The sequence below is a fragment of the Lingula anatina genome, chromosome 3 (genome assembly GCF_051362555.1).
Source record: "Lingula anatina isolate TDL-2025a chromosome 3, LinAna3.0, whole genome shotgun sequence".
NCBI lineage: Eukaryota > Metazoa > Brachiopoda > Lingulata > Lingulida > Lingulidae > Lingula > Lingula anatina.
The window spans coordinates 10,863,006-10,878,571 of record NC_141769.1 but is presented as its reverse complement, the minus strand read 5'-3'; the positions used below and the strand labels follow the sequence as shown (position 1 = coordinate 10,878,571).

General features: G+C 34.4%; 3 protein-coding genes across 5 annotated transcripts; 1 reads left to right on the top strand and 2 right to left on the bottom strand.

Annotated features, from left to right (window-relative positions):
• Positions 1 to 953: 953 nt before the first annotated feature.
• On the bottom strand, positions 954 to 4,532 carry LOC106157705 (coiled-coil domain-containing protein 169). The gene is made up of 6 exons (XM_087007995.1): positions 4,376 to 4,532; positions 3,772 to 3,968; positions 3,307 to 3,371; positions 2,768 to 2,863; positions 2,313 to 2,428; positions 954 to 2,088 (listed from the first exon to the last, which is right to left on the bottom strand). The coding sequence occupies exons 1-6, from the start codon at positions 4,444 to 4,446 to the stop codon at positions 1,989 to 1,991; spliced, it is 645 nt and encodes a 214-aa protein (XP_086864121.1). The 5' UTR covers positions 4,447 to 4,532; the 3' UTR covers positions 954 to 1,988.
• An 87-nt stretch (positions 4,533 to 4,619) lies between these two features.
• LOC106157704 (N-acetylglucosamine-6-phosphate deacetylase-like) lies at positions 4,620 to 13,667 on the top strand. Of its 3 annotated transcripts, none has more exons than XR_015333379.1 (10): positions 4,620 to 4,739; positions 5,205 to 5,541; positions 5,838 to 5,977; positions 6,821 to 6,875; positions 7,065 to 7,274; positions 7,801 to 7,889; positions 8,059 to 8,206; positions 8,656 to 8,785; positions 10,771 to 10,900; positions 11,970 to 12,135. XR_015333379.1 is itself a non-coding variant. In XM_087007994.1 (10 exons), the coding sequence occupies exons 2-10, from the start codon at positions 5,322 to 5,324 to the stop codon at positions 12,755 to 12,757; spliced, it is 1,260 nt and encodes a 419-aa protein (XP_086864120.1). In that variant the 5' UTR covers positions 4,620 to 4,739; positions 5,205 to 5,321; the 3' UTR covers positions 12,758 to 13,667. The 3 variants fall into 3 exon arrangements, 2 of the variants coding, with proteins under 2 accessions (XP_086864120.1, XP_086864119.1); XM_087007994.1 differs by lacking the exon at positions 8,656 to 8,785 and adding an exon at positions 12,674 to 13,667 and having other exon boundaries at positions 11,970 to 12,153; XM_087007993.1 differs by lacking the exon at positions 10,771 to 10,900 and adding an exon at positions 12,674 to 13,667 and having other exon boundaries at positions 11,970 to 12,153.
• On the bottom strand, positions 13,611 to 15,557 carry LOC106157687 (vacuolar ATPase assembly integral membrane protein vma21). Its single transcript, XM_087007996.1, has 3 exons — positions 15,486 to 15,557; positions 14,968 to 15,077; positions 13,611 to 14,781 (listed from the first exon to the last, which is right to left on the bottom strand). The coding sequence occupies exons 1-3, from the start codon at positions 15,518 to 15,520 to the stop codon at positions 14,633 to 14,635; spliced, it is 294 nt and encodes a 97-aa protein (XP_086864122.1). The 5' UTR covers positions 15,521 to 15,557; the 3' UTR covers positions 13,611 to 14,632.
• Between the last annotated feature and the right edge of the window lie 9 nt (positions 15,558 to 15,566).

Below are 15,566 nucleotides of genomic sequence, written 5' to 3'. Positions count from 1 at the left end.
CCCATCTTCCGTAGTGATCACTGAGTTTACAGAAAATATTTTTTTCTGTCGGCCCCTGTCCTATACACACTGTTGACATCTTGAATTGACAATGACTTCAAACGTACATTTGTATTAAACGATCTTTTTACGTGACGTGAGTTTTTGTTGTGACGTCAACGTGGCGCAAGGCGAATTTTACGTAACTTGCGCTTATACCCTGACGGCACATAACGCTACTTTGTGTCGTCATATTAGATCGCAAAAACACCTCTATTAATGTCTCTCGACTGTCGAAAAAAAAAGGTATTATTTTTTAAAATGCTCTTCCACAGTTTATAAGATGTTAAGATCGTTCTCTGTATATTTTAGATTTATCGAGCGATCACAGTCACAACATAACATGTATCCTGATTTTATCACAACAATGAATGTGTACACATAGCTTTTAGCCATCAATTTTTGTTATGGTGACTATGCATACTAATATGCATGCAAGTTTTATCAGTCAGGCATTTTACGCGATCAGCATTATTAATGTTTTAGGAAAGTTGTTTTAAATCTAATACTAGTTGATAACGTTCGGCGTTTGGGACACGACTGAATGACCAGTGCAACATATAGAGTTAATTAATCTGTCCTGTTGTTTTTACTTGGAATTTTAAGTAAGTTGCTATTCCAAGGAGCCCAGAAGACGGGAGAGGACAAATTGATTTTACCGCTAGTGCCACGCCCTTGTGACAAAATGGAACGAGTCTCAGGTCTCAGAGTGCTCAGTGCCTCTCATCCACAATGAAGAGTTTCAGTGTTGACCGTTTTAGTAATCAAATGTGAATAACGTGTAGAGTTTTTAAAAGCCTTTGTAACTAGTGTGTGTGGGATGTGTGTTGCAGAATGTGGTGTTATAAAAGCTTGAATGTGTTTGTTTCTGAAAAGGAGAGTTTTAAAATATTTAAATTTTAAAAGGCACGACACATGATCAGTTTTTTTTATTAGATCCATCACAGAAGTACACCGTCAAAAACAAATAATCATATATTATCATTGCACTTACTCTTTATACTATAAATCACTTCTGAATCAGTAGCATCACAACAATATATAACTGCAATTAATATTGAAATAATTTGTTTTACTTTCGACAGTATTATATTTTAGAAGAATTTTATAAATTAAGAATTCTACAATGCGAAATATTTAGAGTAATAATTTACGTAAATGAGTGAGGCAAAACATAAAGAATATGAATAACTTTTGACCAGCAAAAGCACTGAAAAATCCAGATGTTGTACAATTTTACCTCCGTCACAAAATTACTTCAAAATGTGTGAAAACAACATGCAGGAAGCAAAAAGATTTTGCATTATACTCATGGATAAATCTGACTATTTAACATTAAATAACAATTATTGATAGCTTCATTAACTATTTTTCTCAACATGAGCTAGGTTGACAACGCACAGACAGACCTAGGACATTAAACTTCCCTGAAACCATCTAATATGCTAAGAATTAGTATGATTAAATTACTTTGTTTATAAATAATCATTCCAGACGTATTCAAATACGTTTACTAGTAGATAGATATACAAAATCTAAGATATCTATATATATGACAATAAATCTTTACATACATTCAAACCCTCCAAGTACATATGATATTGTATCAAAATATATTATATGACTAGAAAATGGAAACAAAACATTGTACCTTCATGTAACTGCACATTACTATAATACATGTAAAAAAATCTTATATTGAAACCTTCCATTGGTGTCCAACAGTTGACATCAGTTCAGTTCCAAAGTAAGAGATGAAAAATAAATCATTTCTTAAGCAGCATTCTAAGCAATATACATTATTAACAAAATAAAGAAAATCAAATCAAAGCAAATAAGATATTGGGAATTCCTGATGACATATGGAATGTTTGATAATCCAAAAGGACGGATTAGACTTCCCAGTATATGGCACAATGGTAAGAAGCTGGGAGAAAGTAGGGCCCCTCTCACTGCTCACTGTCTAACTTAGGCAAACTTTTGACAGCAGCAGTTTTCTTGATGGGCCCTTTCTGTGGATCTAGTATTCTGCGGTCTGATGGGATGTTCCTGCAAAACAAGAGGGTTGTTATCTGTTAATTACCCTACCCTTAGTGTGGCTACTTGCTGTGAAAGATTTGGCGGTAAAAATGAGACGATACTGAAATGCTAGACATATTAAAGTGAAGGAAAACACAACTGCAGTCATTTTTGACTGTGTTCGAGTTAGTTATGTGCAAATGGTCTTAATGATTAAAATTTAGAGCTAGAGAAATTTTAACTGGCCAGTTTACCTTGGAGATTGTTCCCCTTCCTTATACCCTGCCTTCTTAATGTGTTCTACCTGGTACTTAGCCATGTTGATTTCTGTCACATACTGTTTGCGTTCATCATTTGCTTTATGGTATGCCTGAAGAAAATCATAATCAAACTTCAGATATCCAAAACTTACTTTTCAAAAGTTTCTCTCAGAAAAATTGTTAACATCACTTTTAAATTAGGAATAGTTTGTCAATGTAAAAGTACTTAAAAAAATCAATTATCTAAAAAAAATGAAAAGATATAAAAACGTGTGCAAGGTGGTTCTACTATGAAGATGTTTAAATAGAAGTTTTTGGATTAAAAACCAATATTAAACAGTGTTTTTGAAACTTAATTGTCACGCTGTTTGATGCCTTCTGTTTAATCATGCTACTGTCAAAAATGTATTCATTTCAGTTAATCAAAGTCCATATAAGAAAGAACATACCTTTGATTCTTGATCCAGTCTCCATTCTAGGTCTCTCAGTTGGCTGTTCAAGCTTTGCTTCTCCCTCTCCATCTGTTTTACTGTGTGTGGATTGGCCTGAAACAAAAAAGTACTCAGTGCTATTAAAATATTGTGGCTAAAGAGGGCAATTTTGCATAGCATTATTTTTTGCATATTTAAATGCAAATTATACTTTTTCTGCACTGAAAAATATCAAATCAAATACATGCACTATTTCACACCATATTTCATATTTTAACCAAGTATTTTGCAACCCCAATAAGGTTATTTATTTTTATAATGGTTGTTAATTCATTCACACATTTTTTTTCCAAAAAATAGTTGTCTGCTATTTCTAAAATGGTTTTAATTTATAAACAGCCATTTACATTTTCTGTCACTTAGACATGTTTATAACTCATACTGAAAAGCACCATTGTTTAAGGCCAAAGTGTCAATCAGACACTATGACATGTTCCCTTACCATTTTATTAATTACTGCATTCAGAGATCAAAGAGTAATAAAACTATATACTTACATCATTAAAATCATCCCCTTGCTTTAAGCTTACTGCCTGTCTACTGGGATCCTTTGCCGTTTTACCTGAAATACAGAGATTCAACAATTTAAATATTGTTCAGTCTTCCGATCAAGGACTATTGCTGTTCAGTGATTTTGAACCTGATTATTATCAGTGTAGCAGATTGTCAATATCCAGTTGTGTCTTGGACAGTTGAAATGCAAAGATGTGTAAACAAAGAACACAGGCCATACCTTTGTAGAAAAAAAAGATGCGATTTGGGTATTTTTTATTATCCCTGTGATTCAGATATTAAGCTGCTTGTCCCTTTTAGTGAGAGATGGCAAATGAATGCAATTTTATTTGGGCAAAGGAGGAGTGAATAACTTGTTTGTCCCTAAAATTAAATTCAAATGTTGAAACACTCACTGAATAAATGCTCATATTAGTATATATGCTTACTGTAAGCAAAAGGGAAAATACCTTCTTTCAACGTTTTCCTTGCTTCATCTGCTTTCTCTTGCAAAACCAGAACCTGTTTTTCTAGCTGTTGATTCATTTCAACCTGTGTCTCGTAGCGTGTCTTCCACTCATTCCCTTCGTCATCAATAGTGTCAAACCTTTTTTCCAGTTCTTGGACAGTAAGTTTGAGTTCTGCTGAGGATTGGTCCAGCATTTCTCTGTAAAATGATGAATTCAAATCACTGCTCTTTCTGTATACGGAGTATTAAATAATATTAAATAATGTGACCGTAACACTACTGTAGTAGTACATGTACACTGCACATAGTTGCTGCCCCTTTTTGCTTATAATTATAACTGATAACTTCACTGATACAAGTACCCTGCTAAAATACGCAAGTTGCCAAACAAATAAATATGTCTCATAGCACAGCGTATATGCATAGCTAATAAGGTCGAAAACGGAGGCAAGAAACATGCACAACTAACATTGTACACGTACACGTTACAAAGATGATTTACGGGGTCATCAACACAGGGTACAAAAAGCAGAATCTGAAAACAGTAATGATTGAAGCGCAATTTTGCATACAAACCCTTAAGTTATTTAAGTCATTCCACCTACCTCATCTGCTTCTCTTGTTGAATCTCGGCTCTAAGCCGCTCCAAATCAAATTCGTCAACTTCGGTCGCCATTTGTAAACTAAAAAATCAGCATGACCTTAGCTACAATAAAGGAAAACGAATACAGACCGATGTAACCGTTCACGGGGCACCTGTCAAATGTGTGTGTTTGTTAAATAGAAACCATTATTTAAAACAACGATTTATTTTGATGAAATGCTTCCAATTCGATGTTTTGTTTCCAACTGGGATCCATGAGCCATCTTGATATTTTTGAAAGTAAAAGAAAGCTATTCATAGTTCAGCTTATATTGAAATTCCAGATCACGTGGTATTGTTTTGGTGGGAGTCAGCTGATTATGGTGGTGAGAATATCTTTTCCATTCATTGGATTGTATTATCCCTATTTGAAATGTATCTTTGTTTTTTTACTGTTCAGATGGCTCAACTTTATCATTATATTTTGTGTAAGCAATGTAGGCAGAAAAAAGAACACTGTTTACGACAAACTAGTACAAAATCATGCATATCGCTGTTGAACCTTTTTTTCCCTCATTTTCGGCCTTTCAAAGTTTCATGCTATGTACTTACCGCAATATCTGGCACTTCAGACCGAAAACTGAGAAAGTTGAACCTCGGTACGTTATTTTGGTTGTTTCAGTGCTAATTGCTGAGAACTTAAGGCATTCATTTTTGTCTATAATAACAATCGTTACCACAAGCTCTCTTTCACACACTCTTTGTTATAAGGTTCCTTAATTGTCTTTATGTCAGATTGATTTTTTCTTACACATACTAGCTATTGACAAAAGCATTTATATTTTGTACAGTCTGACTGAACAGTGAGATATTGACACCTACCTCTGAGACATACCATTGACCAGGATATTTGCCTACAAAAGAACAGCTACCTCATTATGAACAGTGGTGACATTTTGTAGAACAGAATGCCGGGGAATAAGACAGTATCAGATGGACACATATTCCAGTTCAAAAACTGCAGAATACTCCGTAATCATAGTATATTTGTGGAAGATTTGTGGGTGCGAGATGGAAAGATCATTGACCCTGAGAAACTGTTTTATGTAGAAAAGGGTTATGCAGACTTTCAAGTTGATTGTAAAAATGCCATCATTGCACCTGGATTCATTGATGTCCAAATTAATGGTAAGTTTATACTGGTACATGTATCTTTAAATGTTAACTTTGCAAAAAAATTATAGGCCAAGTCAGAAGTACACGCACACACACACAGGCACAGTGACAAAACAGTGGAAAGTAATTTACTTAAAAAAAACTGCACTCCTCTCACCTTTAACTACTGGATTTTGAAATATGATAAATTGGATTAAGATAACACTTGAAATTGAGTAAATAAATAAATAAATAAGAAAATTGGCTATAAACAGAAGTTATTGATGCTGTTTATATTGTCATGTTATACAGTATGCTTTTGTCTGCAGGCGGTTTTGGCATTGACTTCTCTTCCAACTTTGATGACATAGAAGGAGGAGTACAGAAAGTAGCCAAAGGGATTCTCCAACATGGCTGCACATCCTTTTGTCCAACCATCATCAGCAGTTCAAAGGAGGTCTATAAAAAGGTGAGATGATACCAGTTAACCACAGCAGTGTGCATTTAGAAATGTCTCAGATTAAGTCATTTTCATTGATGACAAATTGGATAAAAATTAAATGCATTTCATGGCCTTTGCCAAATTGCATTATTCTGTGTATGTTTCAGTGGCAAACTTTTCCCAACTAGCTTCTGATTTGGTCCTACTTTATGTATTTATGAAGGCTATAGTGATCTTGAAAACTTATGGTTATCAATTATCATGGGGTCAATAGAAAAGCAAAGAGCCAAATTGATGGCAAATAGTTTTGCACTTAGTATTGAGTAGACCTGATTACTTTTGAAGTGACAATAAAAGGCTTATTATCTGATTTGCTTTATAGTCTGCTTATCTGCTTTATTCTATGCCGTAACAATTTCATAAAATTGTCCCGAAAACTAATTTTATAGTTAATTTCATAAATTAATTTAATAAAACAGTTATCTGTGAAGTATGTATAAGGACACAGTAACTTAATGGCAATGGTGTTAAATACTCCGTGTTAAGATTTTGATCACATTTTAAATATACCTGTGAATTACCCTCATCCCAAATGCCCACTTTGTTTTATTTATTCATTCAAAACACTGTAGAAAGACATTTTCTGAATCACAACTGAAATCCCTTATCAGATCTTACATATCATTACTGTTCCAAGCATGGCATATTTAAAATTAGTCTGACAATGGCCATTCATAGATATATATATATATATTAAGCTGCCTTATTGTGACACTCAAAAAATTAGCCCTAAAGTCTAAGCCTTTAAGGTAGAAAGGAAGACGTGTATTTGAGAAATAATATATTGATTTAAAAACTTGATTATTGTAGGTATTGCCAAAAATCAAAATAAAAGCTGGCGGCAGAGATGGAGCAGAGATATTAGGTAAGGCTACACTCTTTGAATAATTATTGTGATAGGATCTCCATTAAAAATGTGAAAATAATTTCATTAAAGATACATCCTTTGTGAAGAGTGCACTGTGTGAATTATGATACCCTACTTGATATATATCACTATAGGCAAGGGTGCTAATAATGACATGTTTCAATAAAGTTTTCAGTTTTGTTTCAGGCGTTCATGTAGAAGGTCCCTTTATAAGTAAAGAAAAACGTGGTGCACATCTGCTGGAGAACATGGCCACCTATGACAATGGTTTCAGTGATGTGTTGGACATGTACCATGACATCAGTTCAGTAAGAATTGTTACCTTAGCTCCAGAGCTCCCAAGGAGCCTTGATGTTATCAGAGAATTTGTTGATAGAGGAGTGGTGGTTTCATTAGGTGGGTGTCTTTCAGTTTATTGCAGTTCTGGTCTGTCATCAATATTTCATCCAAACAGAATGGGTTTTGTAAAACAAAATGGCTAAAGGTTGATTTTTGAAGATCTGATTATGATTTATAAATTACCGATTCTGAATTCAATATAAAACGTACATAAAATGTGATATGAAGGTGTTTCAGAGAACAATGGTGCCACTTTGTCAAATAATTGCGGAACTGTCACCTGTCAAGAAGGACATATCATCTAAAAATACCTTCGAATTTATTGGTGAAGAAGAGAGAAAGAGAGAAAAAAGGGCAGAAAATACTATCACTGCCATATTCAAATATTTCTCTCCAGCTATAGGTGTTTCAGGGAGCAATGATGCCATTATACCAAATAAATTGCAGAACTGTCACCTGTCAAGAAGGACATTATATCTGTGTCAACTGACATAAATTACATAATGTCATCTTATGTTAAGATATGTATATGTGTTATATCCCAGATTTGAATAAGTTTGTAGTTGTGTTTATCATATTTCAGGTCACTCCATGGCCAGTTTGTCTCAAGGAGAGGAGGCTGTAAAACATGGAGCTTCCTTCATTACTCATTTGTTCAATGCTATGTTGCCTGTAAGTGAAAAAAACCTTGTGTTTGTCAGAGGATAATATAACTTATAAATAGATAACAGTATAATTATGATATATACTAATGAATGTAATAAAATTAGAGTGCAATTCTTTCCTGTCTTAAATTAGTAAAAAATAATATATTATAGCCATTGTAATTTCAATGTTTTAGTTTCATCACAGAGATCCCCACCTGGTAGGATTATTGGCCAGTTATAAGCATCCTCCTGACTTGAGGATAATTTATTATGGTATCATATCTGATGGGATTCATACTAACCCCTGTGCAGAAAGAATAGCTCACAGGACACATGCCAAAGGTACAGTTAGTATGTGGTAGGGGTGATATATTTCACAATATGGCACACACCAAAGGTGCAGTATTTTGGATGTGACTTTTCTCACAACATAACTGTTACATGCCCCAGAGGTGCATAGTTTGGGTGAAACTGAAAAGGGGCAGTATGCCAAATGTGACTGTTGACAGCATGTCATAATTGATTGTACTGATGGAGCTTGTCATAATACAAGGTGTGGCCCAATGTTAGTAAGTTAAAATGAACAAGAAAATTATTGCTTTGTACTTCATAAGACAGGTTTTTATTTTAAAGGAAAATTAGAAAACAATGTATTTACTGTATCTGAATTTGAAGATAACTGCCTCATTCATGTATGTTCTAATTTTAACCCAGTACAATTGAGAGACCTAAGACCAAGCTGGACCAGGTGTATAAAGTGCTAATAAAGAATGACAATATTCACATTACAGGTTTAGTTCTTGTAACAGATGCAATTGCAGCCATGGGTTTCCCCAGTGGCCAGCACCAAATAGGTCCACAACTCATAGAGATCAGGAATAAAAAGGCAATGATTGCTGGGACAGAAACACTATGTGGGAGGTAGTCAGATCAGAAGCAGCCAGCAGCATTTCTTTGCTTGTTGCTCACTTAGGTTCACATGGATATTGTCAGATAAACGCTTGAGCTTCAACCTGCAAGAATAATCAAGCATATATACTTTGCTGGCAGCCATAGCAAAATATTATTTCAGTTTTTCACCAGTTTGGTAAAATATTTCATTGCATACAACTTGGCATCACAATTGGCAATTTGAATGTTTTTGAATGAGAAAAATAGTTTGGTGACTGCATGTAATTGTGTAATTGTCATCCATGGAAATTGATGAGTAGCTTATATGTTGATCTTAGTCAGGTATGTTGTGAAGTATGTGGCATGTCGCAAAGTTGAATCTACTTTTGAATTGGATATTTTTGCTGAGAGATGAAGCTAAAAACTGGTACTTATCATGTACTGACATTTCCACTGTATTGTTGACTCGTAGGTTTGGCTTTTGTGCTTGTGCATTGCTAGAACTAATTTACTAACATATGCTTTTATGTTTTTGCAGAATTCAATTTTCTTTTTTGTGAACATTGATGCAGACCAGTATTTCAGTGTGCTGTAGATATTTTATTTCAGTTTTTGCATTAGTTTTGCATTCCAAAATTCCCATGCATGCTTTTCATGTGCTACACACCACCCCTTATCCCCATGGGCAGAGGCAGATCAGGATTTCCAGAAAGGGGTGGGGGCATTTTTTTTCCTCCCTCACCACCCAACCGTTCACCCCCTGCCAAGCTGTGATAGAAATATTTTTAAAAAGATGCATTGCTATGTATATGGGATATTCTGTGCTCTTCTGTGCCTTTCCTGCCTATTTTGTAAGGAGTGGGAGATGAATCTGCCATTTGTTCTTGAAAAGATTGCTGAGGGAGGAAACAAACTGCCCTAAAACTTCCTTGAGGATATATTTATTGGGAAAATTGTGCAGTTTATTTGCTTCTAAAACATATAAATATATGATGTTGTACATCATTATGTGTCAGCTGTGGCTTAAATTTGGTGTAATAGATGACACTAGTATTACTAATAACTGTTCCCATTATTGAGTTGCTATTATATCTGCCAGTTATGTGGTATCACCACCAGTAGCACAGTTGGTTTGGTTCTCCCCCTTGACTCCCCCAGGATATAATTTTTTACATTATAAATCAGAGGCGGATCCAGAGATATTTTCTGACAGTTTTCCAAATTATCTTTGTTGATCCATCCTCTATTTTGACTGTCTTCAGACAGAAAAAATTAGGTACCCGTCAATGTAAACTTGAAAATCTGATCGTCTTCTGGAAGACCCAGAAGACATCCTCAATCCGCTCCTGTAAGTGTTGGGTTCAAAATTTTGAGCTCGTGAACATTTTGGCAAAAATTAGTTAATAGTTTTTCATTTTCAAACAATTTGAAATAAAAATGTGTTAAGCATGTGGCTAAAATTTATCATAGTGGAGTGAACCTATATATAAGTTTCACTAAAGAACTTAAATACTTTGAAAGTTGGTTTTAACATAAAGACCGAAAACTCTAGAATATTTTGACCCAAGATAAGTGAAGTAGTATTCCACTTAGGGTGCTTTCCCTGAGATTTAGATCGATCTAGAGATTAAGATTTAGATCGACCTAACTCCCTGGGGGTTCACGCTAAATTGCAGTCAGCCGAGCGGTAACCATAGTTAATTACCCCCTTACAGCTTTTAATAGGCGGGATAGATGCTTAAGCCGGCCAAGCTGACAGTAATCTAGTGAGACTCCCCACAGGGATAGATTGATCTAAAAATCCATAGAAATGGGGTGTTAGAGATACCGCCCCTGTTTTGCAAAAAAAGTTAAAAGAACTAATACTGTATAACAATGGACTACAACAGTTTTATCCTGGGTTGAAATAGAAAAAAAAATTTGGGTCTTTAGGTTATGACCAACTTTCTACTGGGGTTCCTTTAAGATAGGGTGCCCTGCTTCCCCTGTCTCAGTTCCTGCTTTCCCTGTTGCAGGCTCAGTGTTGGTTACAGATGCTGTAGCTGCAATGGGACTGCCCAGTGGTACACATCGCACTGGAACACAAATGATTGAAATCCAGGATAAAAGAGCTCTCATTGCAGGCACAGATACACTGTGTGGGAGGTGAGAGACTATAGCACACAGCAAAAGCAGATATATCCATCATGTTGGCACCCTTGACCTAATTTGACACTCCTACGGTAGCTTTTTTGACCAATAATCCTCTTGAATGAAGAGTTAGTTAAAGCATTTTTCAAGAAATCAGTAAGCCCAACCACTAAATCTGACACTTCTTTTGGGACTAAGTAAGAAAATATTGAAATACTTCTTTGGCAAGTATTTGCTATCATAGCCTTAAATCATAAGCATATTGCATCAAAATAGTTGTAAGTTCTGAAGGCACAGTCTGACATACTTGGAACAAGAATTGAAGTGGCCTGAGAAAAATATAACCTGCATGCTTTGTGATTTGCAATATACATCCCTGCCATAGTCATACTATCCTAGTACAAGTTTTATGTTATTTAGCATTGCGGTATTGTTTTCCTCTTTAAGTTAAATTTGTGTGTGTACTGTCTGTATACAGATGTATATATGTCATGGTGGCAACTGCAGTTTTGTAAATTCATCAGGCAAAGACTCCAACTGATAGAAGATGCCGCAACTGATAGAATTTCCAAATCAGAGTTATTACCCTGACATATATTTCTGAGTTTTGCTGTAGACTAAGGCACTTGTTTGATGGTTACTAACAAAATAATATCTCGGAAGTTTTTTTTTTTTTTTTTTTTTTGCTTGTTTAGTAGTCCTGAAAAGCTCAATATTTACTAGTAACAGAATTTAAGGAAAAGCTACAAGTGTTGCACTTTGTTCACTTTGATTTTGTGACTAATGCTTTGAATATAACCCTTACTTCAAAACCTATAACTAAGCCGTAAATACCCCATTTAAAGCCTCATCCTGACATATATTCCCCTTCATATGTGGAACACTTAAATTGTTTGGTTTAAATATTAAGCACTAAATTGGTGAAAAGGAGTAAACTTTTATTAGTTTTTCTAGCAAAGCCTTAAAATAAATGACTTTTAGATTTATAATTTAACAGAATGTCAAAAAGAGATTATTCCTACCATCCTGTGTTTCTTCCCACCCACTTTGACATACAGTAATCACCAAAATCTGCATGTTCCAGCATAGCCACTATGAACCAGTGTGTGAAGTACTTCTATGAAGCTACAGAGTGCACTATGGTGGATGCATTGGAGTCTGCCTCTCTACATCCAGCCAGACTTCTGAAGATCACGGACAGAAAGGGCTCACTTGATTATGGCACTGATGCCGACTTTGTGATGCTTGACGACAGCCTGAACTTACTGGTATGATTTAAACTAGGATTTTAATGAAATTTTTGGGTGGGTTGACCCACCCCTCACTTTTGCCAATTTCCCCAGAAAATGAGTGCATATATTTGATAGTTTTTTGAAGGCATTGAGAATATTTTTTCATACTTTATTAAAGCAATTTTTATTTGGTTTTGATAGTTTTCCCTTTTTGTACAACAGAATTTACTTATTACCCCTTCAGTTTAAAATATATCTGAAAGCATTTTTGTAGGTCACATTTGAACTCGATTCAAGTTGAAGTATAAGGCCATGCCCCTAAATGTCACTGTATATTACAGCCAGTATATTTAAGTTTGAAAAACTGTTTGTCAAACACAAAACTATTTGTTTTGATATAACAAATAAAATACTCCATATGCCTTCATATTTAAAGTTGTATAGAAGAGGACCGAGTTACAGGAGAAAAGTAAAATTGAATTTGAAGCCTATTGCCTAAAAGAATTATGTGTGCCATAATATGTGTAACCTAACATGCATCTTTTATTAATTTTAGGCTACATACATAGGAGGGGAGTTAGTCTGGGACAGCAAACTGGGCTACGATAGAGTCGTAAATCATGGGACAAGAAGACTGTGAACTTTGACTATGGAGATCACAATTATACTGTTAAACACAGGAATGAAAAAAAATGGTGCAAGAATATAGTGCCAGTGTCATGGCTCAATTGGCATTCTAGAGAGGTCATAGCAGATGTCTCTTTAGTTACAGAAATTGCCAAATTGCAAGTATTTCTATTCTGTAAGAGGCTGTTATTTGTTCTTGAATTATTTTTAAATTAAAAAATGATTTGGAACCGACACTTACTTACTCTGACAATCAATTCTTTATATAATGCATTTTTCTTATAACTTTTTGACTTCTCCAAATGAAAAAAGAAACTCCGTGAAATCATGACCTGTTATTTCACTGCAAATTGTATATGTTTTGTTATGAGTTACTGTAGTACTGACTGCCAATTTTATATCCGTACAGTGTTCACTAAAGGTCATGTGTGTACTCGGGACAGATGGTTTTTGTATGCATTATCTTCCATTATCTGGTCAGGACAAATTTCTTTTTTAAAAGAAAGCAACTTTATAACTTAACTATAGTTGTTAAAAAGTGTAATGTTGATACAAAAAGTGGTGCTAAATTAGATGAACAAAACAAATTTCACTTAGTTCAGGTTGTAATTGGGGTGCAATGTAGATGAAATCGTAGCAGCAAATGTGAAAAAGTTGACATCCATTTGTTGTACAATTTGATTATAAGTTTGTTTAATGTATGAATTTGTTATAAGAACTTCCTTTTTTTCTGCAAAACCATGCTTTGGTTATTCTCTCTGTGCCAAGGTATCTTGTATGTATTGTAAAACTTTCCCCTCTTAATTAAATTTTGTGCAAGTTTTTTTTTTTCTTTTTTTTTTTTTAAGTTAGAAGTTAATAAAACATTAAGAATGTATTGCCACATTTATTCAGAGCAAATACAAATAAAAAGTTCCATGACATCCTGAAATGTTCTTTCCAATTTATATCAATTCATATTAGTATTTGAACATTACAAGAAAACATGAGAACATGCACATACTTTCCATCAATAGTTTGCATGGTAAATAATATCTGACATCTTGCTAATGGCATGGGATTTAAGTCCAGTGTGCTTGGTGTTGCAAAAAAAAATAAATAAAATGAAAGCGCATGTCCTGAATGGGCAAGTATTTTGTATGTGTCAAAGCTGAGAGAACAAATTGCATTCTATTGTATCCCCGAAAACATTCACCTGACATTTCTATTTAGTATATACACACTGTACATGTATTTAACATAAAGCGCTGCAACACACTGCATAAACATTTCAGAAAATCAATGTGCTTCATCCAGTAAAAGTATCTTTTGTATAAAGACGAAACATTATCTACAAGACATGGGAAAGAAACCTGAGCATACCACAATGACAACTTTTTTGAGATAATGAAAGTTCTGGTAGATCACCAGAAAAATTCTGCTGACAGTGTCAATGCAACTTTTCAGTCCACACAGCTTGTCAAGTGAGCAGCTTATACCAGTGCTGATTTTAAACTTTAAAGAGTCAGTTACAGTTTAGATACATTGTTCCAGCACTTGTTTTGAACCCTTGTTGCATAAAATTTTGTTACACTTACAATGTCAATGCTATACTGTAACATTAAAAAAAACATCTCTGCTCTTTTTATCGCATCATTAGCTGTTCTTTTCCTAATGTTAACAACGTCTAAACTGACACCACAACAGGTTCACAATACACAGGTTTACCACATCCATTCAACTCCCATGTGACACCATAATCCCTGGTTCCCCAAGTTTAACATTTCAGTCTCAATATATAATATTAGCTGTCTGTACTTTATATACATGCATAATGACAGTTGATTTATTATATACATGATATATGGTAATTTCCAATGCGTGGACTATGAGAAGACTGCATCTTCAGTTAATCCAATTTGTATTCCCTTTCTTGTGGAGGTTTCCCTCCTTCTGTCCATGCAACATATATGAATAATCCTAATATTATATGCACCATCAAAACTGCCACCCCTGCAGAATAGATAAGGGCACGGCTGGTCTCCACACCCAGCATACCTAAGGTAAAATTGAAATTATAAACATGAATTATCATCATCTTAAATAACAAACTTTTTAATGAGCAATTTTTGCCCCTTTTCCTTGAAGACAATGCACTTGATTATATATATATATATCTTTACCACTTACACTACTGTTTTAAGATGTTATTGAATATTCTACAATAAGGTTTAAATAACTTGCCTTCAAACACCATGTTTTTGCTGACAAAGTACATCCCAACTGGGAGGGTGATCATCATTATTGTAAATGTAAGCAAAGTCTTGAACACTCGCCAACTGGACTCTTCATTACTGAAAAAATGTCATCACAACAATATGAGGAAGAAAATATTTCATATATTCATTTATAATTCATCAGTGTATTTGCAAAACTAAAAATCAAATGCTTCATAATAATAATGCCCCCAATATGCCATTTTTCATAATACATTTTTCAACAGTATTGAAAACACAAAATGCAAACACAGGCATCTCTTATTTTTATTTTACCTTCAGTTTCTCTGAGCCATTTATCTTGCTTGACAGCGGAGTCTATTGAATTATTATTTTCCACTGTTGTGATGTTCTGATTAAGCCTTAAGTGTTATGGATAAATCGAACAAATAATTTAAATAGACTTGGTGAATATGAAACACGTCAAAACCTCATCAAGTTAACATAATTTTAGATATTCACGATCTCAATAACCATAATAAATACCTCATGACTTGAAGACTTGGTCCCGTGCTCTCCATGTTGGAAATCTCTGCAGTTTTGTAATTTCGATTATTTGATTGGCTG